The 26,890-nt window shown below is 38.9% G+C and overlaps 1 protein-coding gene across 1 annotated transcript in view; it reads left to right on the top strand.

Annotated features, from left to right (window-relative positions):
• Nucleotides 1–26,890, top strand: part of dok6 (docking protein 6) — a 47,894-nt gene that overhangs the window by 9,503 nt on the left and 11,501 nt on the right. The window contains exons 2-3 of the mRNA XM_029529403.1: nt 12,142–12,249; nt 24,704–24,818. Coding sequence (XP_029385263.1) covers nt 12,142–12,249; nt 24,704–24,818 — 223 coding nt within the window. The remainder of the gene's footprint in view (nt 1–12,141; nt 12,250–24,703; nt 24,819–26,890) is intronic.

Genomic DNA, 26,890 nt, shown 5'->3' with positions numbered 1-26,890 from the left:
GGTGGGTGGTTCATGTCACTTGCCTGAGTGGGAACGCTGCTTGTTTCTGATTGTCTAGAGATGAGTTTGTACTCTCCACTCCTCTCCCTCCCTCTGTCTTTCTCATGGGACTTCTTTTAATAGCAAGGAGGTGACAGTTTACCTCTTGCTGAGCACTGGGGCGACAGTTTGGTACCTGCCCAGCTACAGCTGACTCATCCATGTTGTATGCAAAAATGCCCTGCTTTTTAAATTTGAACTCCATCGTAATGAGCCAGATTGACCTCAAGTACAGGCCAAGGCGATCTGATCCCCTTTCTATTAGGCAGCTTTTAATATTTCCACAAGAATTATTGTTCTGGGAATGAATTTTAGATAAGTTCTGCCAAGGGAAATGGAGCACACAATAGTAGCCTTGGCAGTGGCACTTTGAGCAGACCATTTAAAGGTCATAATAGGGGGAAAAATGGATCTTAAGAGTCATAAAACAATTGAAAACATGAGGTTACAGCACAAAGTTTTGGAGTGAAACACATGATAGATGAAAGAGCAGTTAATCGGGTAAACTTCTGACCCAACATGAATCATTGTGGGGACCTAATATGCCAACAGATTCAACTGGGATTCAACTAATCTAACAAAAGTAAGTTTGAAGTGAGATAGGAATCGGGGTCAACATTAACTGGTGTTACCCCATTCTTTCCCCACTCACACAAACGCACCTCCCTCCCTCTTACATTCCCAGTTCCCCGCTCTCATTTCAGAAAAAAATGTCTGTTGGACAAAGTGATAATTGCATTCCTCAATGATTTCATGCTGAGACACACAGTGACACTGAATCACAGTCCACTTAATCCAAGAGAGTGTGTTCTTTGGAAGGAAATGAGACAAAAACAATATGACAAACTCCATTGGACCCGGTTCTTTGACGTAAAAGTGCACTTCTACATCTCCCTCTCTTGCACACATGCGTGTTTACTCCCATGATGCCCTCTTTGATTTGCAGACCAAATGCGGCTGAGTCAAGTTAGTTCCAGCAAGCACAAATCTCTGCTTTTCTGGTTGCGAGGGAATAGTCATTGCAGACAGAGAGCACGCTGCTCTCCCAGCTAACCATATCAGAGAAGCAGCCCAGACATCACTGAGCGAGTACCTCTTTAGAATTAATCCTTGGAGGGAGGGGGTTGGGAGGGTTGACTGTACCAGTGCACGAGGATTACTGCTTTTAGGGCTTCTGATGAAATTCAAATAACAAACGCTTGCACAAAGTGTCCTGGAAAACACTCAGCCTTTCGTAATATCCGACTAAACATGCATATATTTGCTGGAACACTGCACAGTGCTCTTTGCCTTGTTCAATTTCACAGTCTTTATTGATATGATAATCAAGTGGTCAGCTAATGGTAATTAAGCTAGTCGACTTAGGGAGTTGTGTGATAGTTGTAGGCAAGAGCTCCTTTCATCCACTTACTTTATATTCTCTTCCCACTCAGGTTAGTCGGGTCATTTCTGAGGAAGTGTATTTAGTTTCCATGTAGCAGCCCCTCACCTGTTGCCCTACATGCTAATTTTGCTCATCTGGAACCTGCCAGCAGTACATACACCAACATCCTGAAGAGAAAAATAAGGCTTCGCCAATATTTGCACTGTTTGTACATTTGTGCTTCCAGGCAAGATGATACACTACACTGAACACAACTCATTCCCATCTTATAAAGACAATAACACTGGCATGTATTGCAGCTCTCTGTCTATGGTGGTCTCAGGATGCTTTTTGGCAAGAGTATTCTGCTACAGTCAAATCCCTCTTTGTCTGCGTATTATTGTCTGTGAATGCTCCAGCGTACATGGATTAAATGGAAATTGCTCTGTGTGTGTATGTGTGTGTGCGTGTGTGTACAGAGGATTGCTGACGAAAGGTGTAACGCATAAAGAGGTTTGGATGAGGGATGTTTAAAGAGCAGGCAATTGTCATAATGATGACTTAAAGCAAAATTGTCCCACCGTGAAAATGTTTTACTCATGTACGCAAAACCCGCAGCAGCCCTGTACGCTACAGCATACAGCGCCTGCCAACCTCAGTGACACTCAAAATCAATAGTTCCTAAAATATACGATAGAATAACTTTACTATACAGGAGTAAACAACATTATGAAACTGCTTTTTGTTACGGGACTGTGATTACAGTGTAATCCATTGTCCTCTCCTTTCCTGCAAAAAAATAAAAAAATGCTCCCTCTCTCAGCCTCGTCAGTTTTGTTCATGAGCAATTCTCTAAATGGATGTAACTAAGCTGCGACATGAGCAATATGCCACCCTGTTAATGCCATAGCAATCCTCCCTTCTCCATATTCCTCTTCGTCCTCACACCTGTGAGAAGAACTTCAATATTGACCTACATCTTCTCCAGAATAATTTGGTTGCTATTTTTGTGCCTTGCCTAAAAAATGCTCTGCTACAGTAACTGTGATGACACGATCCGTGCAGTGTGCTACATTTTAACTAATGTTTTCCAGCTCAAGGTTGTGTTGCCCAGCATGGTTTAAACATTTCCCCTGTCTCCCCCACAGTAATAAGAAACAGCCGCAGAAATATTCCCCTGTGCCCAATGATGTTTTTTGCATGACAATAGAAAGGAGTTCTGTATGACATACTAAGATTGTAGCTCTTCGTGGTTTGAAAAGGTATATTTGATGTTGGATTTGAAATTTGGTATAAGAAGAGTTACAGTATTAAAATACGCAGCCATGGAGGTCATTTTGATGTACTCTTGATGATCTACTACAAGTCCTATTTAAAAGTGTAATTTATCATTAATCATGGAGGGCTTCTCCCTCTATGGCTCCGGTGTGAAACTTTACTCTTTCAACACCATCTCACAATCAATTTTCATTCTGGGAAAATTTGTCTTGATCAAACTGTTTTAATTCCTGCTCTTAACTGGCATTTTCTCACAGTTTTTCATTCATGTTCTTTTTCATTTTGTTTTTCATCCTCTCATCCTCATTATCCCTCTATTGCCCATTGCCTAATCATTTTAATACCACCCGCCTCTTACGACCTTTGTCACTTTGGATAGGTGGCTCCTTTGCTTTTGGCACAGAATCAGCTGGTACCTGTTGTCCATCATATTTAATGCCACATTTCGACCAGGATCTAGTTTTCAGCTGTGGATAGTCTGTGTGTAATGCTACCAAGGCCTTAATAAATGAAATAAGGGCTTCTAATGCTATGATATTACATTTCTGGACGAGTTTGGCTCATGAATGTTTGATGAGAATGTCCAATCAAGCATAGACACAAGAAAGAGATGAGGAATGGGAAAGGAGAAATTTAGAAGAGAGGGAAGGGCAAGAGGAGAGACAGAGAAAAATTAGGCTTGGGGATCAAGTGAGGAAAGGGATTGCGTATGTGTGTGTGTGTGTGTGTATTTGGGATGGAGTTGGGGGGGCAGTGATTACTTGCTGCTGAGGTAGCAATGCATTACACATGAGGATTTGGAATGGCCCAGATAAAGTAATCTATGATTAACTGGGGCGCGGCCGGCTCACCGCCCTGCCAACAGCTGTAGTCAGGGGCGAATTACAAAATTATGAGATGTCCAAACATTTTAGATGCAGGAAATATATGTCAGCACGATGGGGCTGGGGTGAGAGTTATGTATGAAGTCAAAGGTGACAGCCAGCGGCAAGGGAGGAGAGTGTCAGAGGGAGCATGGGTGCAATTAAGACAAACTTTTGTAGCTGTCACATTTGGCAGAGAATTGTTGAAATGGTACATCAGTCCTGCGATGATTTGAGGAGGGGAGCCGGAGGCTGGGGTCGTGGTTGGCGGAGTGATTGCTGCGATGATAGCTGTAACAACTGTCCAACGGGATAACAAATCAAATTATAAAGATGGACACAGCAGCACAGACCCCAGCGCTGTCTGAAATTGATTGCCAGCACGGGGAACTGATATTGCCGGGCCTGGTCTGTCATAGTCCATCAGGCGTAATTATCACCAGGAGAACACTAAAGCTTATGCAGAACTGAACACGGAAGAAGACTGAGCAGCACGGAGTTAAACACAAAAAACTAACAGAAACATTTTTAGCAGGTGGATGTGCTGTTGATGTTTTTTCCTCTGTGGTCACAGGGTTTAAAAGAATCCATATCCAAACAAGGGGGTTTGTGATCCTTTTCGCCAAAAGCTAATATTGACTTGCTAACATGCTAACAATGATAATTATTATCTCAGACATAGCGTGTTTAATATTTAGTATGTTAACAATCTTTGTTGATGTGTAAATATATTCTAATTAGTCGTGAGGTTGAGATTTCGAAGCAGCTACCAATTTAGATGCTATTGCTTGACATTTTCAATTACGAGGCATTTGACTGTGTTTTGGTTTTTTGTTGATGTTGACACTGACACTGACTCTATTCAGTCTGAAAAGACTTTTCATTTATTCTGATCTCCACAACATGGCAACGAGTTTTGTGTGTACTGTTGCTTCATTTATGCCCTTTGAGAGATTGTATTTGGAGGTAGTGGAGATAAATAAAAACCAAAATAAGGAAACCATTTTAATCCTGAGACAGTGAAAAGCTACTTTCTTCATAAGAATGACTGAAAGTTTTTCTTCAAATTTCATGTTTCATTATAAATGTTCTTTGCCCATATTACACATCGGCTACTCAATTTTCACACTTCTTGCATGGAAAATGTGTTGATGGCATTTTCGTATTTGGTAAAGGTATGCTCAAAGTGAAAAATATAATCATGGTTTCCTTCATGCCTAGACTTGAATTTGTAAAGGTTGGTATTTGCCTATTTCAAATTCTGGATAGCACATGTCACGTACTGTTTACATAAAGCATCCAGAAATTAACCTTTTCTTGAACTCTACCTGAATATTTAATTTCACCAACACAACTAATCGTCACTAGACTGCTTAAAAAAAACCCAAAAAAAAAAACCAACAACAACAAAAAAAAACAGGGTGTGGTTGAAGGCTGAAGATAAATGAAATCAGCAACTTTGGATTCACATTTAAGATACTTTATGAGTGTGAGGAAAATGCTGAAGATTTGGGGCATTATTTTGGTCAAATGGCTGCTGTTTTTATTTTTTGTGGAAGTCATGGGTTTACTTGTTTTGGTTCTGTCATGTTTGAGACTTTTGGAGCAGGTTTCAAAAGATGTGTTCAAATATCAAGCAGAGCTTCCAACCAAACTTGTCTGTCTTGTATACAAAAAAATATTTTTTTTGTTTTGGATAAGTTCATGTTTCGAGCTGAAAGGTTGGATTCCTTGAATATACTGGAGATCAAAATTTTGGGAGGACTTCATTGTAGCTGAAAGTGTGTATTAGTGATATGTTTGTGTATACTGTGTTTGTTTTCAGTGTTTGGCCTCCCAAAAATAGTAATTTATGTATGAGTTGAAGCTAAATCTGGTCTGTTACCGTCATGCCTTAGTATTGCAGCACCACCTTGATTGAAGTGCTCTCATGTTCTCTATTGCAGAGAAAGAGCATCAAAAAATCATCCCAAAATCAGGTTGTAGGACACATGACTCATCGAGAGGTTACAAACCCTTCCTCCATTTGTCCCATTTAAAAAAAAAAAAAATCAAATATCCGAGGAATAATAAATGCATTTGGACCTTTGATGTATTGTGATTGTCTCTCAATATTCCAGAGCATTTACCAGGCTGCTATTTTTATTCTGCCTTGTGATTAGTCATTTACCTGAAGCAGGCTGTCATTGGAAATCATTTTCATATCTTTAGACAGTTCCACAGTTCATCCAAATCATGACAGATTTTTCCTGTGGGGGGAATAGGACCCATATTTTATTGAGAGGCGAGACAGTTCCTCAATAATGCCCAAAATTTGATAATGCTCTGTGAAGTGAATGGACTTTGTTTGACCGAGACTTCTGAGCTAACTCATTTTAGTGTTCCACAAGGAGTCTGGCTTCCTAAATTCTCCACCAGACCTCTCAGTCATGGCTTCACACATTCTGCTATATGATATATTCTGGCAAAACTACCTGTCAGCAACCTAAGTACTTTTTGTTTGGTTAAACGTCATTACAACACAGAGCACGGTTATGTTATATGACCATGTGCTTTTGTAAGAGCACTATCAAACAGTCGGCTTCCATATTTCTCTCTTTGATCATATTTTGGCTCTAATCCCTCTCCCTTCTCCCTTGTATGACAGTCTCAGTGTGGTTGTACTTGTTGTTGGTGTTGACGAACTTGCTGTCCCTTGCCAAGTGCCTCCTGAAGTGTTTTACTCACCACAGACAGACCTCCCTAAAAGTGAAGCGATTGCCCTTGAAATGTTCTCTCCGGTTCGCTGCCTTTGCCGCTACCTATATTTCACACTGTGTTGCTATGTGTAATGATGCTCTCATTTTTATTTTTATTTTTTATTTATTTATTTTATGGCGTAGAATCACAGAGATGCACTTCAGAACTGAAGGAAGAGTATTTTATTCAAATCTAGTCTAGTGTTCCTGCAATCAAATTGTTGACTAGTCTCACATTTCTTTTTTTGTATGTTGAATACAAAGTAGATTTCTTACTTTTTAGTTACGGTCTACACAACACTACAAGCCGATAACAAAATGAAAACACTCTTGGACGCTCTTTTCCTCATTCAGATTTACACAGTTGCTCAAGGTCAGACAAAGTGAATAGGTAGTTCTAGTGGATACTGATTTGCAAGTGATTCAGATTTTACGCATTTTCAGTGGAATTCAAATGTTGGTTTATAAGGAGACACTCCACAAGTATTTCAGGGTTCACCTCAGAGGTTGCTGCAAGACATCCCAATCAAATATCTTAAAATCTTAAACTCCATTCATTCTTTCTGTATCCCTACAGGAGGAATGATTATACAGAGAACTTACATGGATTAGGAACTCACCCTTTCCTTCTTTCCTTCTTGGTTTGGTATTATGAAGAATTGGGTCTCTCTTTAGTCTGACCTCAGAATATGCCAAAACAGAGCTTTGGGGTTTTTTTTTTTTTATTATTATTATTTTTTATTTCTGCTGTCTTATTTATTAAGAAAACTAAAAAAGCTTGTCTTGGTTGCTCAGTTTTTTCAACGTGGTCTGTTACAGTAATTTGAATTTACAAATTTTACGAGACAATGAGTTGAATTAATAATTAACACCAAGAAGAACTCCACTCACAGGTAGTGGTTACACTGGGACAGGCTGGGAAACGCTACATGAAACATAACACTAATTTACTTGCAGAACATCTGAGGTCCCTTGCAAACAGATCATGGGTAGTCTACACTTTTGAAAGAGGCTGCTCAAAGTTGATAAATGTTTGGACAGTAGCTTCAGTTTGTATACTATCTAACTATTGTAAAACACAAATATTATTCTGTACTAGTAGTGCTGGGATAAGATCTCCATAATGTCGTATTGAAAAATGGAAATCCATATGTCCTTTCCTGGTTGGAAAACCGAATACATTTAGTTTACTCCTGAATAATGTGGAGGCAGTTGATCATGTAACAAGATAGAGATTGCACAAAGATCTTATAAAGATTTTGATTCTTAGAACTGCTGCCATTTGACTACATCTTGGCTAAATGTAACAGCTGACAGTATATTATCTGGTAAGGATAAGGTGATACATATGTCATACTGGCAATTTGACATATGTATAATGGCAAAATGCTGATCCACAGCTTCATCACCTCCAGACTAGACTACTGCAATAGCATCTTTCATGCCCTCCCTTTTAATGTCCTCCAAAAACTCAAATGCCCGGATGTTCACCCACTGCTGCTCCAGAGAACACATCACTCGCGCCCCCTTATACCTCACGGATCTCCTCCATCGCCACTCCCCAACTCCGACACCAAGCTTCTCCACACCTTGGGGGACAGAGCCTTTGTCATCACTGCCCCAACCCTCTGGAACTCCCTGCTGCTCAACATCCAGAACTCCGACACACTCACCTAATTGTAAAGTCAACTGAAATCCCACCTCTTCAAGATCACCTACGACAACTGACCGTCATCCTACACCCCCTACACCCCCCCCCCCCCCCCCGACACCTTTCTTTTAACTATAAAGAAAGGTCAAAATTTAAATTTTTATCCCTCCTTCATTTCTGGTTTTGGTCTGTTTGCATGTTATGAGGAGGACAGAAACACACTCATGGATAAGTTGTGTTGAAAACATTGTCTTAAAATTAAATCATTCTAAGATTGTGTTAATGAAGTGTTAAATTTTAATGACCCAGTCTCATTTGGATACCAGTAGCCCTGTGGGCTCATCCTACCTCTCAGAACTGAAATGAATACACAATAAAATGCTGCTTTAAAATCTCTATAAGGTTTCTCATTTTTTGTGATGCTCATGACCTGCTGAATTTTGCTCATCACAGAGGGTGCTGCTATGACCAGCAGATCACATGAATAATTTTGTCTTTAAGAGACTTGAATATTGCAGCTATATTTGACCTGTCATTGTGGGGAGGTGTTGAGATGGTGCTAACAGTGTGTGTGTCGACCCAGGTGAGGTGTGTGAGAGAAATCCTAAGATAGACTTGCCATGTGACATGCCAATCCAGGCCTTTGGGAAGGTTTCAGACTTATATGCTCATATATGGCCCTTAAAATGACTCCTGCTGACATGAAAAGACATGTTGTGATGAGACCTGCTGCTTTCCTTATTACTTGTAATCTATATTGAAGTTTGCATATTCCCTGATTGCTCTGAGGAAACACTTGTAATACCTGGCTGTTAGGAATTCTATAAAGAACTGCACACATATTTATGACATATCTGGCAATATATAGTTATTTTGTAAAGCAATATATAGTTATTTTGTAAAGCACGCGCAAATACATGAGAGTGCTCCTAACGGATCAACTGTATTTTGGGACCAATGCTATTGTAATCTATTTGAACCCATTGTACCCGTTTCTTTTCTGTGAAAAGTCAGTTCAGTATTGTGCCTCTGGTCTTTTACCACCTCACCACCATCGCTGTTATCAGATTATACCCCTAAAAGTCAATGTGACCACTAATGTCTGTTTACTCTTCTCAGATTCCTTTTGATTGTGATTCAGAACACCACTTCAGAGATGCAGTGCTGAACACAATAAAAACAAATATAAAAAGCATCATATGCATTCTTCTTCACCTGTGGCGTCTTACCTTGTTGAAATAAGGCCAGGCTGATTGGAAGTATGTCGTGGTTGAATGGGACGTGACTTCTGAAAACAGACAAACAAAAATCAAATCAAATTAAAATCAAAGACTCAAAGCTCACAGGACCTAAGATCAAAACTACAACCAGTTATAAGAGGCCTTTGGAAAGAAAGTTGGATAGCTGGCATCTGCTCATTTCAACAATCAAAGCCCAAAGCTTTGTTGCATTTCTGTCACAAATCTGCCATTTGCCCATGTAAACATGCCAAATTCAATTTCATGTTTTGTTTTCTTTAAACAGAGGCTTACTTTGACAAAATCTGTGTAATTCACAGTTTTTTTTTTCAAATATAGTTTGCATAATTCACCACAGGGGGTGGAGGGGGAACTACTTACTTTTTCTTGGAAGTAGTGAATTTGTTTTCAGTGCCAAACGGTGTATTCTGCACTTTTCTGCCATTAAATGAGTCACACCAAACCAGCAGATTCTCATTCATCTCTGTGTAATTACAATCAGTGTAAGAGTGTCTCTGAATAAGACCCAACAGCAGCCTGAGAATAGGGCTGCCTTGACAAAACATTGACAACTATGGAACAGGCACAATTAAGCCCTCTCCATTCATACCCCCTAGTTCTTATTATGCACAAGCTATATCACCGAGCTTGCCTTTGTGCCGGCATAATTACTTAATCTGAACACTCCTAGGGTGAATTACTTTGTGTGCGGCAAGTAGGCAGCATCACTTTGACTCAATCTCCCAAGGGGGAATTCAGTCTAGCTTTAACTTTAGTGTTTTAAAGAGACAAATGCAGTAATGGCCATTATCAAAAGGGGATTCATATCCATTTCTCTGTTTCCATCCAAACTGCAGTCTTGTTGCATTTTTAGAAATATTATTATGAAAATAAAAACATTGTGTTCAGTTTGAAGAAGGGCTTTACTACCCCCTTGTCTCCTTACGTTTTTAAAGCATTTTATAGACATTGTAGAAGATCATCCACAGTGCATTAGTGAGTGTGTAGTACACCATTTTGTGTTGTTCGCTGTTTATAATGTGCTTGGGCAACACTTAACTAGAATGGGGGCCCATCAAGGAAGGCCGATAAGGACCTAGGGATCCACTCTAGTCAATTACTGCAAAGTGCCAAGTTCAACTCAGTGGGCATTTTATGAAGCACACCAGCTGAGTAAACAAATTAATCGTGCATCCATGGTTCCCCAACACAACCATAAGGCCCAGGGCAATCATACATCAGGCAGACTGATAGCAGCTGTCTCCACCAGGAAATAGAAGGGTCCTACTATTAAAGATAGGCACCCTCATAGGACTCATAAGCTATTGGCCATCACACTCATTCTCCATCTCAATAGCACTGGTCTGACTTTATTGGGTTTTCAATTCTTGACACCAGCTTTTTCAAAGAGTGAGGGTGTTTTTGAATTCAGTTTTTTCCAAATACGTCTAAAGAATAAGTCCATAAAGAATATGAATCATCGGCACAATTAAGCGAAAACAGAGCATCTTGTCCACCGAGACGTGGAGTAGGAAGAACAATCTTAGCAATCAAACAAAAGAACATTTCATGGCGAGGGCTTGATTTGTGTGTGAATGAGTGTGGGACTGTGTTTGTCTGCTTGTGCCTGTGTGTTCCTTTTTCTAATTTGACCTTGAGATAGTCTGATATACAACACGCTGCATTTGTATCTATTTTAGCCAGTGGATCGGCCAGATTGTGGACCAGTAATCAATACAATTTATGGTCATTTGCTCCACAAAGAGGGAAAGAGAGAGAGAGAGTTGTGTTGGCATGACAAAGTGAAAGTGAGAGTGCTCCAAAGCCTTTAATAAATGTAAGCACATTAGTCCAGGTTGAATCTAAGCTATAAAGTTTTTAGGCCCATACAGCAGAATGCAGTTTGTTCAGAGCTGTCAGGAACACAAGTCATTTGGGGAATTAGAAATTTTTCATTATAATTTCAGTTCTGGAGTAATATTTGTCTATGTCTGTGCATGCCTTCTGAAATTCTGTTTAGTTCCTGTCAGTTTAAGCCATATTTCTTTTATTAATACATTAATAAATTAGTCTATGCATGAAGCAGCTGGAAAATGAATTAATAATTTTTACGAAGTTTGAGTTGGCATATTAATAATAACTGTAAAAATTATAAATTCATCAAAAGATGTCTATTTTAGCTAACCTGTATTCCCAAAAAATATATTTTTACTAATTAAATATCTGTTTTCCTTTAATATTTTTATAGACCAACTCAAAGAGTGAACCACAAGTGAAAGATTGTGTTTCTGCATTGTTTGGATTAAATTTAAGACAAGGTGGCTTTATTTATGCTTTTGCTAATGTTTGTTAATGGCTGATTGCTGTAAGCCCATACTTCATTCCCAGTTCATTACAAATTCCTAGTAACTCTTCACAGGAAGAGTTACTGGACCCCAAATGAAATAATTGTAATAGTTGTACTAGTATCTATATATCAAGTGCAAAAGCTTGTTAATTAAATATAATCTTAATATTATGCCTGTATGACTCATGTGATTAAAGAAGCATAATAGTTACATTTCCTTTTTACTCTCCTAGAAAATGACTTTCAGGACCCATTTTGCTTAATTACGTAACTGTGATGAGGATCAGGCTTACCTATTTTATGTCAATGCCCGTCTATACTTGGAAAGGGTTACATATTTACTTTGGTGTGATCACCTGCTTTGATGTTTGGATGTTTTGCTGAGGTGGATTTTAGTGGTTAATAACAAACTTGAATTTTAGATTGTGCTTGGCACTGATTTCTCCATTTTGGAGTAGTGGGATTTGAGTTAATTTCATTTTGACAGTTACAGTCACAGTTAACCTCTTTGGAGAGTGAGTTTTTGATTTTCTTTAGTCTGGGTCTTCATTTACCAAAGTGTATTTCTTTGCTTCAGGACAATTGTGTTTCTTTAACGGGGCTGCCATCGTTCTCTCTTGTCAGATCTTCCGGAGGTGCTGGCTGGTGTTCAAGAAAGCCTCCAGTAAAGGACCCCGTCGGTTAGAGAAGTATCCAGATGAGAAGGCAGCCTACTTCAGGAGCTTCCACAAGGTAAACGCACGCGACTGAAACACATCAGAACTTTCCTTCTGATCAGTAATTGTCCTTCAGGTTATTCCTAACTTGCTTTGATTTCACCTAAATGTCAGAAAATAGTGGAAAATACAGAACATTTTCAAGCTAGTTGTTTTCAGCATTTTGTGTGTTAATTTTTTTTCCCCTCTGTGTGGTGTAAAATGCAGTTTCACTAAGCAAACAGTTTATTTAAATTTACTTTAGCATAGTTACGAGAATATGGCTCCCAATGATTTGGTGATGCCCTGACATTTCATCTTGACTGTATAGGGGTCTTTGATGTCACTTTAAATCTGCATATATGTCATGAAATCTTCAGTAGATATTTAAAATCCTTGTGTTAATTAAAACAACATGAAAGGTGTTCTCATGATGTTGTGATATGACTTGATCAGAGTGATTTGATCATAGTCCTTATGATGAGGTGATTGGTGTTTTTTACCCTTCGTGTCATTGAGCACTAGGTTCTATTACACAGACCAACCAAGACTTGTGTTCATCTTCATATAAAATGTCTTTTGGTCACACACGATGGAGTTAAGGACTTATAAAGATACATTTTGCAACTTCATCTCGTTCTCCTCTTTTATCCAGGCCCTTTTCATCCATTTTTAAGGTAATAATCCAGAATGATTTAGCTGTTCCTGCATTTTAAACCCTTTGAAATACTCCAATTATGGCTCATTTTCATGGTGGGTAAGATGATACCAAAAGAGGAGCACTGTGAACAGAGTATTACAGCAATGAGAGGAGATAACAGCAGATGATAGGGGGCTATGACCCAGGTTCCTCATGTGGATATAGTTTGACTGTTGATTTAAAACTCTGCAAAAGATCTCTTTTACTTGATACTAATACATTTTGCATTTTCTGTAAAACACTCAATTTGCCAGACTGCATCAGAGCACAAGCTCATGCCTGAGAGATGACTCTGGTAGCGGTTTTAATCCACTCTGTAAGAATCCCTTGCTACTACAGTATCAGCCATATATCGTGAATGAAGTACCTCCCTGCCCACTACATCATGCTGTCACATGGGGCAACCTGTGTGGTTGTAACCCCCTCAACAGAGGCATTTCACGCACCAAGTGCTGGAGTGAGCGATGAGTGCACACATGCACTGCCGCATCTGGAAATGCATTGCCACAACGATCAAGAAAGGAGGGCTTCATTCAACGCTGCAGTGATTTAGAAGGAAATAGGCTGCACTGGTGGCTGATTTACAGAATCAACACAAAGGGAATTGGTTTTTCTCCTCACTTTTTCTGCCCCCCTTCCCCTTTTCTCACTGTGCAGCTTTGTCTGAACGTTTGTCCCTGAATATTTTTAGCAATTCTCTTAGCCCACTGAAAAGTTGTTTTTCTGTGTGCTCTATTTCTCTAGCTCTCCTGAAACTTTAACAGTTACAGTCTTGCAAAGACGGAGCTGTATTTCAATGTGTGAATACAGATGTTCATATATAAGATAACTTAGATAACCTACAGACTAACATGATCAAACCAGCTAATTGTTTTCAGCTGGTGTGGTCATGTCAGTCTGTAGATTAACCATCTTGATCCATGTTTAAAAAGACATGTACAGATAGGTATTGGTTGTCTCCAGGGAAAAAAAGCCAGCTGTCATTCTCCAATATGCCAATATTTTACAACAAATTTGGCCAATAAGAAAAACTGATTCTGATATTTTTCTCCATGTTGGCCAACAGGCAAATGCAGGTATGACACACAAAGCTCAAAATGACATTATAGCCACTGCCTATGCAAAAACAAACAAAAAAAAAAAACAAAAAAACAAGTACTTTAAATTACACAATGTTTAATGTATGTACGAGGATTGCTTACATCATATCCTCCATAAAAAGAAAAGACTTGGATGATGCTCTTCCTAAGATAACCACAGCAAAACCCCCAGCCAGAGAAAACCTGGACATTTTTACAAGTAATAATGTAACCATAACTTCTGTTGACACGAAACGTGAAAAGTATGATGTTCCACAGCTCACCAGTTTAACGTGAATAAAGTTAAAGTGCACTCTTTGTCAATAATAACTCCATGTGCTTAACAGACTGTTGCTGCAATTCAAAATTGGCTAAAAACGTAATTTCGGTCGCTGAAATCTTTCCTTACCGCGGACATCCTGCTGCAGAAAGATGGCGTCTGACGTCATCGCGCCGCTCTACGCACGTCGGCCACGTGCTGGCAACATGGCGTCGAGGTCTTTTAACAAATCGGCCTTTAAAAATGGCGGCTGTCGGACGTGTCCGTTCATTTCTAAGCAAATGTCGGCCGATACGGAGAACACCGTGCATCCTAACTGGCTCATTTGACACATTATCGGAAGTTTTTGATATGGCTGTCTCACCATTCCTCACACAGCTGCTTGTTATGTGGTTTAAATCTGGCTTTCAACTGTTGGTCTTTATGTGAGATTGAAGTTACACCTCTGAATAAAGAAGAGGAGAGGAGGAACACTTTGCTCAGGCTCCAGTGCCTTATGCTGGGAACGCACCCAAATCTCTCTCACACACACATCCATAAAGTAAAGATGGAAAAAATGCACAGTTACGCACTAAACAAAAATAGAGAGCGAGACAAGAAGCTGGTGGAATTCAGAAAGTCCTGATGTTAATGTTTACTTTTGTCGGGTATATATATATATATGAATAGCCTGCCTGAGGCCAAATACTGTCTTCATAGAAAAAAATAATCAAATATTTAAATACTATCTTTGAAAGGGATACAAGGAAACAAATGAAAAATCTATAATTCTGGCCTTTTTGCGTTTTGTTGCTCTGTTGTTGGATTTCTGAGCACAGGATATCTGACAAAAGGCTACAATTTATTATACATGATGTTATCAAGCAAAGAAATCTGCAGACCACATATGTTATTAGGTCTGCTCTTTTAACCTCAAACAGCCAAGCTTTACTATACGGGCAGAGAGCCCAGCTAATTCATTCCCAACGCACTGGCAAAAGGCCCACAGTTAGCACACAATGGACTACATTAATATAATGGGCCTTATCTCCTAGGCATAGTGAACACAGAGAAGACTGTTGAACAAAATGGCCTGTAAATGTGGGTTATATTCAATTAAATGTAATCTTCTCTTTTTTTTTATTCATGGGCAATCTCTTGGTAAAGTGATTTAGATGCTTTTGATCGCAGCCCCTTTTGTCTGCGAGAGCAGCTTCAAGGAGAGGCAGTTTAACAGTGGATGCACTGTATATGCACTATAAGGGTTTAGTTAATTTTAATAATTAAGGTTGTTTTTAAAGGCATCATGTTACATGCGATACACTGCATCACAACACACTCAAAAAAGTGAACTCTGTGAGTTGTTGAATTAAATAAATGATCATATATTACATTTAATTAACATTTCTGTGTTTGGTTTTAAAACCAAGTCCACTTTAATAAGTCTAACTTAAAATGAAAACTTCTCAAAGCAAAAGAAGCCAGTTAAGTAAATGCAACATAACACTGTTGAGTGAATTGCACAATCAAACTAAGAATGTTCTAGATGGCTTTCTGCGCATGCTCAGAAGCTGATTCCACAAACTGTTGCCGTGTGCAAATTGGCGGGGGCTGTGTTCTGGTCAAGTTTTTACCCTTCATCCATTGGCATCTATCTCTGTCTGAGTAAGTATATTTTTTTGATGTTGGAACATTTGTGAATGGTTAGAGTGATATTGTTGGTGCTATTGTACTTGTCTTGCTAAAATCTAGCATATATGAGCACATGTTAGCTCATGCTAGCTAGCTAACAAGCTAGCCAATTAACAAAATGGCAGATGACAGACATACATTAAAATAACAATTTAATTCTGGAATTCTAGTTTTAGCATCTCACCAAATGCAACATTACATTGGTTTAGTTTTAATGGCGTTTTTTAAACAGCTTGGTTAAAAACAGTGTCATTAGCTTGTGTTTTAGCTGCAGGCCAGCAGCTAATGGTAAGATAGTTGAGTGACGTTTTTTTTTTTTTTTTTTTTTTTTATGCTAGCGGAGTGAGTGAGTGGGCGTCCAAGAGTGAGGGAGTTCAGTCAGGGCTTGGTCAGGACAGACTGCGCTGCTCACTCAGAGCTGAGTCAGCATTTGAAAAGGAATATAGCGTTGTGTGTAAGTATAGAGCCACATTTTGTGATAAAATATACTATGCAGTGCCTTTGAGGAAAGCAGAGTTTGAGAAATACGTCAGATGTGGCTGTATGTTGTGATAGAAAAATGAATTTTGGACCGTTTTTTACCCCTAGCCTAAACGATAGCAAAATACAAAGGACATTTTAAACTAGCATGGTTAGTTTTCCACCACTACGTAACTGTTGCTGCGTGCTTCAGAATTGGGGCAGACACCATAAAGGTCTACTGATTACCATTCTGCTTCTTCAGCCTTATGTTCTCACTACAGCCGTTTTGGTACTACTGAATTACATAACTGTTAAATGATTGGCTGTCTGTCTGTCTCTCATAGCGTACAGGGATATGGTAGGCTGTTTGAATGAGCCAGGCAGGGATCCCTGCACACGTGGGACTGTCAGATGATTGTACTGCAGGAGTTTTGAAAACATTACTGATGTAATATATTATCCTAGTATATATTATTATTTCTGCATGTATATGTTTATGAATACAAAAGGTTATTCTGTATCATTAATAATACATAACTAAATGTGGATGATGGTGCAAAATGCATGAAAATAATAATATTACTAATGAATAACCAATTTTATATAAAACAAATAATGCTTTCTTTACCACGCCCAGAGTTGGTTATGTGTTGAATGATGATCACTTTCAGGTTTCAGTGCTATTCCAACTGTAAAACTGAACATGTGCTTGCTCTCAATATGTTATAATAGTTTGCTTATCACAAGTGTAACTGATATTTAATAGACTGTACTTGTATTTTACAGGTCTTCATTTCTGAGCTTGAGGACTGGACAGTCTGGATTTGTTTGTGGCTCTTCAGTAGTGGTAAGTACAGTTACGAAGTAATACATCCAAACTTACCCTTTAAGTATCCACAGATGTTCAAATCGAATACTCTATATGGGATGGTAATTTTTTTTTTTTTTTGGTTGTGTTTAATTTCCAGTATTATGAATGTGGAAGTGTAGAGAGTGTGCTGCAGAGGAAACGACAAGGTATCAGTTATTGAAGCACTATAGGTTAAAACATGGCCACTTTGGCCGCAAACACCCTTATCCATGCACATATTCAAATTGCCCGTGCACATTTAAAACGTGGAATGCACTGCGAAGTCACCTGTGTAGATCACATTTTGATCAGACCTCTCAAAAATCAGTAGATTGCACAACATTCAACTGCCACCATTGTTCAAATAGCCACATTGCTTCGTTGAAAGAATTTTTAACTCATGTTAATAGCCATCTAAAAAAACACGAAACTATATGTTGCATTTTTGAGAATTGTTCCTTTCAAACAAATATTTACGGAACATATCAAACTCACAAGAACAGAAAACATAGGACATATACACTGAATGATTTAAAAGCTGGAATTGTGAAAAATGCCACAGCAGATTCATTAAATTGTTCTTTTGGAGGAGCATGTCTGACAGATAGTAATGAGTCACTTGACAATGCTGAACTTGAAGATGATGCACTGATCCCAGAACCTGAGGATGTGCCCAAAGTTATAGAACAGAAATTGGCATCTGTCTTATTAAAGTTGGAGAATTGTTTCCATGTACCAGCCTCGGCTGTTGATGAGCTGTTAAATGAGTTGCATTATTTAGTTAATTCTGCCCTGGTGCCTGTAGCTAACAACATTCTTGCTGACTTCTTTAGGAACCGTAATTTGCAGGTTGACCAATTACTCATCAAAGAGTTAAAGTGCACACTTTCTTCATCTAACCCTTTGTCAAAAGCTTTGGGAAAGGAGGGGCCATTAGCCACTGCATTTAAGCGGAAGCAATATTATAGAAATCATTTTAATATTGTTGATCCAGTTGAGTTTATACTTGATGCAAAAGCTAATAGAAGTTTTCAGTATGTCCCTTTGCTAAAGGTTTTACAGCAGCTACTTAATCAAAAGGATGTACTTAGCAAAGTTATTGAAAAGAGAAGACTCCAACAGAGAGTGAGTGACCAGCAGCATTACAGATTCTTTGAAGATGGCCAGCACTTTAAGAATAATCTATTTCTGTCAGGAGAGGAACTAAGAATCTCTCTCTGTTTATACATAGATGATTTCGAAGTTTGTAACCCCCTCGGTACATCACGGAAAACACACAAACTGTGTGCTGTCTATTGGGTTTTGGGAAATTTGCCCCCTGGCAGCCATTCCTCTTTGGCCTCAATATACCTGGCTCTTCTATGTAAATCTGATGATGTAAAGATCTTTGGCTATCACAGAATATTTGAGCCACTACTCCAAGATCTTGTTACCCTAGAGCAACAGGGTGTTTTTGTCTCACATTTGGGTACATTTGTGAAGGGGACACTTCAGAGTGTGGTAGCAGACAACCTTGCAGCACATGGAATAGCTGGGTTTGTGGAAAGTTTCTCTGGCCAGTATTTTTGTAGATTTTGCACGGCTCAGCGGGAAGAAACTCAAGTCAAAGAAGTAAAATCAGGTGCATTTACCCTCAGAAACAAAGAACTTCAACACTTACATGTTAATACTGCACAGGCAAAAGGAGGTACTTTTTTTGGTGTGAAGAAAGCTTGTATTTTCACAGAGAGACTTGCCCACTTCTGTGTCACATCAGGGTATCCCCCTGATGTTGTCCATGATCTTTTTGAGGGCATAGTCCCTGTTGAGCTTGCACTGTGCTTGGGACTTCTCATTTCCAAGAAGTTGTTTTCACTTGTTGACCTTAATAATCACATTAAAAACTTTCAATACAGGTGGGGTGACAAAAAAAATCGCCCTCACTTGGTGCCACATACTTTTGCATGTCGCAAAACAATTGGTGGTAACGCACACGAGAATTGGTGTTTGTTAAGATTGTTACCATTTATGATTGGTCATTTGATCCCTGAAGATGAGCCAGCCTGGAAAGTGATTCTAGACTTAAAAGATATTGTTGAGCTGGTGGTTGCTCCTGTCCACTGTGATGAGTCTGTGGCATATTTAGAGTATAAAATCTCAGAGCACAGACAGCGATACCAGGAGGTATTTCCAGGTCACAGACTCCTACCAAAACATCACTTTCTGGAGCATTACCCAGAAATTATAAAGCTGTTTGGCCCCATAGTAATGTTTTGGACAATGCGTTTTGAGGCCAAACACAGTTTTTTCAAACAGGTTGTCAGACACACAAAGTGTTTCAAGAACATCACACTGTCTTTGGCAAATAAGCACCAGCTGATGATTGGCCATCACATCTATACAGGGAGTTATGCGAGATCAGCCTTTGATGTGACACATGTCTCGTCAATTCCTGTAGATGTCATGAAAGAGGATGTGGCGCTTCATCTATGTCAAAAATACCCTGATCTCACAACAGTTACTCTAGCACAGAGTGTCTCTACCAATGGCACACAATATAGAAATGGAATGATTATTGTGCATGGATCAGTTGGTGGATTGCCTGAATTTGTGGAGATACTTCAAATGTGTATATTGGAAAACACATTGATCTTCATATGCAGAAAATTGGCATCATGGTACAGAGAGCACTACAGGGCTTTTGAGATACAAGCATCCTCAGCAACAGAGATTGTGTTGGCTGAATTAAGTGAACTAATTGACGACTATCCCCTGGTTGACTACAAGTGTGGAACCCGCCGAATGGTAACCCTTAAAAGATACATACACGTGTCTGGTAATTATTCTTGATTATTTTTGATGTTGACCGTGTTTATGGGAATACAGTTAAAATGATACACAAGATAACTCTTCAAAGAGCTATTTTTACACAGGAACATGAGTGCCTTTTAATGTGTCAGAAGTAGAACAAGACTTTTTGTGGCTTCAGGAGGAGGTTATTTGAGCCAGAACAAACACTACAATGACACTACACTGCATCATAAAATAATGTTGATGACGACTTTGTAAATTTATATAAAATCAAGATTCATAATAAACAGTAAGCTAATTTAGAAGCAAGTGTCTGACTTTTGTGCGTCATTCTGAGGGATGCTTTCTTTACACTATCCCTATGCTTTTAATCTCCATGATAGTCATACTGATGATGAATGAATGCTGTCTGCTCAAACTTCTGTTACATATGGTTTTAATAATTTTTTTCTGCTTTTCTTCAGAATAACCTGTCAAGCAATATGGCTACATTGGCAGTGCTTCGCATCATCCTTGGACAAAATGACTCTTCCAAAATAAGCCTGCCTTCAGGAATACCTGATTCTGTTGAGGAAATAAAAAGTGAGATAAAGAGACAATGTGAGGTGTCAGGAGACTTCAGACTGCAATACAAGGACAGTGACTTTGATGAGTTCATAAACCTGAAGTCCACCTCAGACATTCAAAACAAAGCTACTCTCAAAGTGATTTACCTCCCAAGTGCTTTGTCTCTTACTAGCCCTTGCCTGTCTTCAGTGGAACCCAGTTGGGATGACACTGCTTCCATTTCATCTGTGGACACTGACATTCTCTCATCTTCTAGCTCATCATCATCGTCCCTCAGATGTGAGCCATGGCCAGACGTCTTCCCTGTGCCTGAGTTCGGCTATGATGTCGAGCTCCAACTCCAGCGTGCTAATACTGACTTTCAAAATAATGGTATCCTCTTCAGTCCAAGTCCAAGAATGAAGTCAGACATTCTTGAAAGTTTGGCATCCCAGATAATCAAATATAAAGCTTATCCGTACAATGCTGAATTTGATGCAGTAGCTGAAGCACTCGTGAAGAAACACCCATGTTTAAAGGAGCAAGGTTCTGTTTCTGGCTTTTATGGGTGGAAAATAAGCTTGAAATATAAAATGGCAAACTACCGCACAAAACTGCGCAATATTGGATGTTCTGAGCTGAATGTGAATTCCTTCAAGCGTAAACAAGGTGATCCACGCACATCTCCAAATCAAGTGAAGAAAGCTAGAAGAGCAGAGGTGAACTATTGTCCAGATTATCCAACAGGACAATCCCAAGAGAGCTTTGAGGAAGAGAGACTGGCATTATTGTCCGAAGTGAGAAAGAGCAACAACCAACAGGTGGTTAAGGAGAAAATGGAAAAAACATTTGCTTACAGGCGGCATGAAGTGATTGAAGAAAAGCCTTTCATTGCTGAATTCAAAAGAAGGTGGCCAGCTCTTTTCTCTGAACATGAGGTCAGTCATAACTAAGTTTTTTACATTTTAGGGGGTGAAGGGATGACATTAAAAGGAATCTTCACTAGGGCTGCAACAACAGATTATTTTCATCAATTTGATGAATTCAATTTGAAATTATGTCTTCAAATGTCTGTTTATTTGCAACACAGACACTCAGAGTAAGAGGGAAACTGGACAATTTTGGCATTTTTTTGTCTGCAAAAAAATCTCAAGATTATTTGCTGCTCTAATCTTCACCCAAAGATGAAAATTAGAATTATGAATTTAAAAGAAAATAATTGTGTCAAATTTGTTGTACTGCAAGCATGTGGTGGTCATTGGAACTGGGCAACAGAATCATATCTGAAAATTATAACTTTTGAGATATTTTGAGAAATAACTAAGGGATATCCTTGTTGTAGTTCTATATTCACACAGTACCTGATCACGTGACAACATTTTAATCTTAGGAAGTCACAACAACATTTTGTTGGTCCGGTAATTTGATTGTTTTCTTTGACCTGTATTGTGTTGATGTTTTTATACTTTCTTAAATGTCTGTAGGTAGAAGCAGAGTTTACTCGCATCACCACTGTACCACTGAGATCGAAATTCATGCAACAGCTGGATCATCATTCTACACGGCTGATGACAATCTTCAAAAGTAAAGGAGGAGTAGCAGGGCGGAAAATAAGGACTATCATGGCAGACTTGGATAAGGTACTTTTTATTTTATTTATTTTTTATGATGAAGATTAACCAGCTGGCTACTGTAGGGCTGAAAATTAGTAGTCTGACCAGTTTGGCTGAACAGTGATGATCTGTAGTGGTAATTGCTGCACAATGCAATGCCAATATAACCTCTCTTACACACTTCCCTTGTTCTCTGCTGCAGAATGATGCTGTTGAAACAAGAAGAGCCTGTGTACTGAAAGCACTAATGGTTTACCTCAATGAAGACCCTGAAAATCTCATAAGAGAGTACATGGTGAGTATTTTGGCCTTTGATTTCTACTGTACTTTCTCTCTAGAAACTGAAAATGTGATTGTTATTTTAGTAGTTTTTGACAAGTCTATCACACAGAAGAATAAGATACCATGCAGGCTTAGGGTACACATACAAAACTTCTTAGTTGGCAGTTCCTTAGTGCCTTGGATCCAAACATGATATATATGGACAACAAGAAAAAAGCATCAGATTGCCTGAAGGCTGGATAGATAATAAATGGTGTGTATGTTGTAACTGAAGGTGTATTTGTTTTGTGTTTGAGGATGTTGAAGACAACCAGGAGGCTATGGACCAGACAGTCCTGGGAATCTTTGCCATAAAGATGGAAGGTGCAGAGTCTACAGATGGCCTGGCAGATGTTGGGATGATCATTGAAGGTGTGGAAGTGCTCCATGACCTTGATAACATTGCAAATGCAGTCGCCATTTTGTTTGGCCTCATGTACTCACTGGACCTGAGCTATCCAAAAAACCTGAAGTACACATTTGAGGTTCTGCAAAAACTTGTGATGGAACTAGATGGCAAGAAACTCTCAACAAAGGCCCAAGTGCTAAAAAACAAACTACTTGAAGGAACATTTTAGACAAGTGTAGTGCTCCTAAGCAGCACAGATGAAGCTTGGAGGACAAACTCCATCTCAGACCATCTGACATAAAACTGATTTTTGGACCCTGCATGTTGAACTGTGAACAGTGAAGAGTGGATCAGATGCACTGAATGTTAAGTTGTTAAGTTAAGAAAATGTTTACAAATAGAAGAGACAGTAACAAAATTGAAAAACACAAACGAGAAGTTTGAATTCATGTCAGTTGCAGAAGTGGACATCAACAATGTGAAATGGAGAGTGATAGGTGAATATTGAACGTTGTAGCAAGGAGGATGAGAGAAACAAATGGAAATCGTGTTTATGGTGCTGTGATCAAATGTTGACCAAGTTCCCGTTCATAGGATTTGGTACTGTCTGTTGAAAATGTATGTTGGACTTTTTTTCCCTTTGTGGTTTAATTTTAGAAAACACTGCACTGATTTGTTTTTTTTTTTTTTACCCCTACAATGCTGAAGTGGCAGGGAGGAAAGAAATATTTTTGAAGTATTTTTACTTGACATTTGTTCACCCTATTCATGTAGATGGTTCATCTTTAAAAAATCAGTATCTAATGTTTCATCGTACAGTGTTCAGTAATTGTGAGGGGAAAAAAGGGAAAAGAATATAGCTTTAAGGTTTGGTTTGGTTTTGTAGGTCCTGGAAGAGATTTTTGTTTTCATTGGGCATTTTATACAAATTTAACTGTAAACAAAACAGAGTACTTTATAGCATAAAAAATATTTTAATATAAACATTTTTATTTAGAAATGGGGAAATAAAAATAAGCTATACATAAGCTATACATAAGCTATACAAACAACGTTTGTTTGATATGCAGGAGCATTTTTAAAGGTATAACTCTCGCAAATTCAAAGTTTGTGGTTTTAAATTTGTTTGTTTGTGCTTGTTGGTAATAAATAACATTTTTCTACAGAACTAATGTATTGTAATTTGAATTTACTTAACTACATTGTGTGGAAATTGTTGACATAACTAGGTTTAGTAAGTCCAACGCTATTTACTAACTTGATAACAATGAAAACTGTTTAAGTACGGATTATTCAAGTTAGTTAAGTTGGAACTACAAGGGGTTGTTGAATTAGTGTTACTCAATGCAGCTGAGTTACATTTACATTAGTGAGTTAGGTCAGTGTTATGAACACCTGTTTAGTTAGCTGAACATTGCCTGATCAATTAAGGCTAACTTGACCAGATAATATTGAAATTACTTAATACAGTCTTGTTGGTTTCACATAAGGTTATTATTTTCTCTGTAATAGTAGTATTAAATTAGTTTGAACACAACACAGTTTTGTGGAAATTGTTGACATAACTATATTAAGTACATTGAACAAATTATTTTTTTGAGTGCAGGCACCAAGCAAACAACATTTATGATCTGAACTCTGTGAAATTGGTAAAGTAACTACTGTTATTTATGTAACATTTCTGATTTACTTTGTAAAACTGCTGACTACTTTTACACTTACAAGATATCACTGCAAGATAGCTTTTCAGCCGTGCTGTTGCTGCTGCTGCTGTAGCTGGTCATGTTCATTCGTTTAATGTGCGGCCGCCACTCTCACTTTCCTCCTTAGATCACTGAGCTCCATAACATCAAGAACATTACCCGGATGCCGCGGGAGACAAAAAAGCATGCAGTGGCGATTATCTTCTGTGATGACACATCCAAGACGTTTGCCTGCGAATCGGGTAAGTTCTGTTTCCTCCTTTTAAAATTTCAAATTTTTTCTTTCAGTAATGGGAGGAAAGCATTCACTCTTTGGCTTTTTTGGGCTGGGCATTTGCTAGATTAGGACTGGATTAGGGCTGGTTTATGAAAGGTCTGGCAAGAGGTAGGCAAAGAATCCTAAGTGAAAGGCAGAGAGAGAAAGAAAGAGATGAAAAAGGCAGAAGTAAATTGGACTTTGGCCAAGTCATACTCATTTGCTGCTGTATTAAGAAGTGGGAGGATCTGTTCCGAAGTATTGATTTTCATATTGCAGGTATGAAAAAGAATATTGAGCATCATTTGCAGTGTGTTTCAACCCAATTATGGACTGTAACAACAGGGATTGCTTCTGATACGTGGACAGGAAGCCAGATGATGTACACAGCAGTCCATTCTTAAGGTCCAAATGCAGGATATGAGTAAGCCAGACAAGGTGGATGTAACCTCATGTGCTACCACTTAACAGATGAAGATGAACAATCGTTCAAGCCTTGTGGGTGTGTGTGCACATGTGTGATGATGAAATAGTTGTTGATGGAGAGGCGCATCAATAAACCGCAGGGGGAAGATTATCGAACTTAGAGTGCTGAAGTCGCTTTCTCTCTGTATCACATGGGGGCTCAGTCTGTCTCTTTCTCTGTTTTGCTCATTTCCATGTGTAGAGCCTTCTCTCTCAACACACCATATGGATGTCTTTATTATCCCACATCCACTGAGCCCACTGACCTCCCAGAGTTCTTCACTTCCTTCACCATTTTTGCATTTTCTATTTAAATTTTTCTTATTTGTATACATTTTTCTCACGATGACATTTTAACACAGGAAAATATTGTAATTTTTGTGAAAATGGGTCTTCTGGACTTCTTTGAGTCAATTCAAAAAGTGAAAATAGTCATTCTACAACTAATATTCCCAGGCCCAGCTGCGTCAGGTTACATGAGACACATACACGTACTTTGGATTGCTGATTTGCTGTGTAGCTGTTCTACTGCAGTGCATCAATGGGAACTTGGACCTGAAAACTGAAACTGGCAACTGGAGAGTAAACTGCAAGTTACTCTCCAAGATATCTATACAAATATGCCAAAAAGGCATAAGCATTGCCTGTTCTCTAGAAGAAAAAAGGTCTCACGACAATCTCTTGATACTCTACTTTCAAAAATAACTTTTTATTAGCTCCACCCAAGTGGTGTCATGTTGTTTAGCGTGCTGTCAATGAAACAAGGCACTGAACAAACGACGACAGCGGATCTTAAATGTTTTGACAGTTGTGTGCTTTGGATGCGTCTGTCAAATACAAACCATAAAGAGATTTGAGAGTGTGACCTGCAGATACAAGAAGAGATGAGATATGAATAGTACCGAATGAGTCAACTCCTTAAATTCCACTGCTGAATCATATCCGAGAAATTATTTAGACAACCGCGTACATACATCGCATTTGTCATAGCCTGCTGCAAAAAGCAGGAAAAACAAGGTATCCTCACTCTCATTATTCAATTCTCACACACTGCCTTCTTCCAACCTCATTTTCTTTTCTGTTCTTGTTTGCTCTTTGCTGACATAAAATGCATCTCCATCCTCTTCCATCACACACCTACACCTTCTGACAGACAGAGAGACATCCTCCTACTATATTCCATCATGCATAGCATACAGACTAGCAGGGCTGCTTCAGTGCTGATGAAGTGTTTGTTTAGCCGATTTTCCACTCAGTGGCCTTAAAAGTGTGGGAGTTATAGGCACTTAAAGGCCAGAGTTACTGAATGAGAAGGGCTGAATCTTGGGAGGCATGAGCAAAGATGTAAGGTGGTGCAGAGCTGCTGTAGCTCTGTGTGTGTGTGCGTGTGTGTGCGTATACATCTTTATTTCTGCATTGTGTTGTGTGTGTGAATGAAGCGCTTTAGCCTGCAGCAGACCTTTCCTTTACCCCACAATATTGTGAAGATCTGTCCCATTGGACATCAGCGGTGATCTGACAAACAGGCCGTTTTTCTTTATGCCTGTGGTTACACAAGACAGTTTGAACTGAATGAAGTGAGAATAACTCCTC

The sequence above is a fragment of the Echeneis naucrates genome, chromosome 20 (genome assembly GCF_900963305.1).
Source record: "Echeneis naucrates chromosome 20, fEcheNa1.1, whole genome shotgun sequence".
Classification (NCBI taxonomy): Eukaryota; Metazoa; Chordata; class Actinopteri; order Carangiformes; family Echeneidae; genus Echeneis; species Echeneis naucrates.
The sequence above is the reverse complement of the archived record's forward strand: the minus strand, read 5'-3'. Positions and strand labels throughout refer to the sequence as shown.